General features: G+C 41.6%; 1 protein-coding gene across 1 annotated transcript; it reads left to right on the top strand.

Annotated features, from left to right (window-relative positions):
- Positions 1-291: 291 nt before the first annotated feature.
- Positions 292-1,274, top strand: LOC114529578 (jerky protein homolog-like). Its single transcript, XM_028551389.1, has 2 exons — positions 292-558; positions 696-1,274. Exons 1-2 carry the CDS (start codon positions 292-294, stop codon positions 1,272-1,274), a joined length of 846 nt encoding a protein of 281 aa, XP_028407190.1.
- Positions 1,275-1,895: the final 621 nt, after the last annotated feature.

Genomic DNA, 1,895 nt, shown 5'->3' with positions numbered 1-1,895 from the left:
TGTAACCAAGTTGCACATCAAAGATTTAAAACGATTACAGCTGTACAAAATGTACACACTACACAACGACTTCTGTATTTTCCGGTACGCACTATATTACACGCGCGCTTGTCCGGAAGAAATTTTCCTGAGGGGGAACACCCAGCCTATAATGGCATAATGGTAATGGCCGCCCGCCCGCGCCAACTTAAGCTGAAGCCCCGGATGAGAAACTAACATTCAACAAATAGTGGCCTTATGGTGAGGAACTATGTAGGGAAGACAACTCAGGGCTCATGGAGAGAAGAAAACATGAAAGAAGCCCTGGAAAGTCTTATAAAGAAACAGATGGGAGTAAGACAAGCAGCAAAAGCTTTCAATATTCCAAAAACATCACTGCACAGACGATTGAAACAGATAAACAATTGTGATGCTGGTGATAATAACATTGACAGCATATGCAAGAATATGCTAGGGCGATTTCGTAATGTGCTTTCAGATAGCCAGGAGAAAGAACTTAAAGAATACATAATTAATATGGATGCTGCATTCTATGGTCTGACTATCAGAGACATACAAGTACTGGTTTACGAATACTGTGAGAGAAACAACATAAAACATCCTTTCTCAAATGAGAAAAAGCTTGCCGGCGCTTACCAGATTTTGTCAGAGGATTTTTAAACCGCCATAAAGATTTATCTCTTTGCAAACCCCAGGGAGTTGCGCTTAATAGAGTTTTCGGCCTGAACAAGATTGCAGTGAAAAACTATTTCACAAACCTTGAAACAGTGTTGGATAAACACAAATTTGAACCACACCAAATTTATAATTGTGACGAGAGTGGGTTAACCTGTGTACACAAGCCTTCCAAAGTCATAGCACCAAAAGGAAAACATTGTGCATCATCTGTAACAAGTGCTGAAAAGGGTGTCACAACAACCATACTCTGTGCTGTGAATGCAACTGGCCACTATGTGCCACCAATGATGATTTTTAAACGGAAGAATAAGAAGGCATCTCTTACTGACCATGCTCCAGCAGGAACACTACAAGGTTGTTCAGAAAATGGCTGGATAAATTTTGGCCTTTTTCTTGACTATGTCAAACATTTTGTGAAGCATGTTAAGTGTAGTCCAATTAATCCAGTGCTCTTGATTCTTGATGGTCACAAGACCCATACAAAAAGCCTGGAATTAATTGACTATGCCCAAGAGAATGGTTTAGTTCTTCTATCCCTCCCACCACACACCTCCCACAAACTTCAGCCCTTGGACAGAGGGTTTTTTAAGCACTGAAAACCCACTTTAACAATGCATGCAGGGGTGGATGCGTAACCACCCGGGAAGAAGAATTCAGACAGAAACCTTGGGCGAGTTGTTCAATGAAGCCTACATAAAGTCTGCAAATTTAGAGAATGCATCAGCAGGTTTCCGTACATCCGGAATCGTACCCCTCAATTGTGAGGTTAACCCAAATGATGATTTCATTGAGGACCCTCGCCAAGCTGCATCAGCTCCACCATCCATTTTGGAGGATGATAACAACAGTATGCCAACAGCTGTACAGACACCACCAACAGCTGTGCCAACACCATCAGCAAGTGGAAATAGTCCAACAACCAGTGAAATCCCTACTGCCAGTGAAGTGAAAGCCCCACCACAGCAAATGTTACACCAGTCAGGGAAGAAAGCTGTAATACTTCATTCGAGAGCATTTTGAGTGTTCCAAAACTGGCAGTTCAACCAAAGAAGAGAGGTGAGACATCAGAAATCATTACAAGTTCTCCTTACAAGAGAAAACTAATAGCAGAGAAAGAAGCGAGTGAAAACAAAGCACCGAAACAACCAAAGACATGTAAAAAACAGTCAAAAAAAGGAAAGAAGGCAAAGACAAAGAAGCCAAAAGCAGCTAAGAAA

This window comes from Dendronephthya gigantea, unplaced genomic scaffold (genome assembly GCF_004324835.1).
Source record: "Dendronephthya gigantea isolate DGI-Jeju-01 unplaced genomic scaffold, DenGig_1.0 000057F, whole genome shotgun sequence".
Lineage (NCBI taxonomy): Eukaryota > Metazoa > Cnidaria > Anthozoa > Malacalcyonacea > Nephtheidae > Dendronephthya > Dendronephthya gigantea.
The sequence above is the reverse complement of the archived record's forward strand: the minus strand, read 5'-3'. Positions and strand labels throughout refer to the sequence as shown.

What these genes read in the sequence shown, in the direction of transcription:
- LOC114529578 (XM_028551389.1), top strand. Translation starts at nt 292, where the DNA reads ATGAAAGAAGCCCTGGAAAGTCTTATAAAGAAACAGATGGGAGTAAGA. An exon ending in TGACTATCAGAGACATACAA is followed by an intron (nt 559 to 695) that starts GTACTGGTTTAC and finishes TGCAAACCCCAG; the next exon opens with GGAGTTGCGCTTAATAGAGT.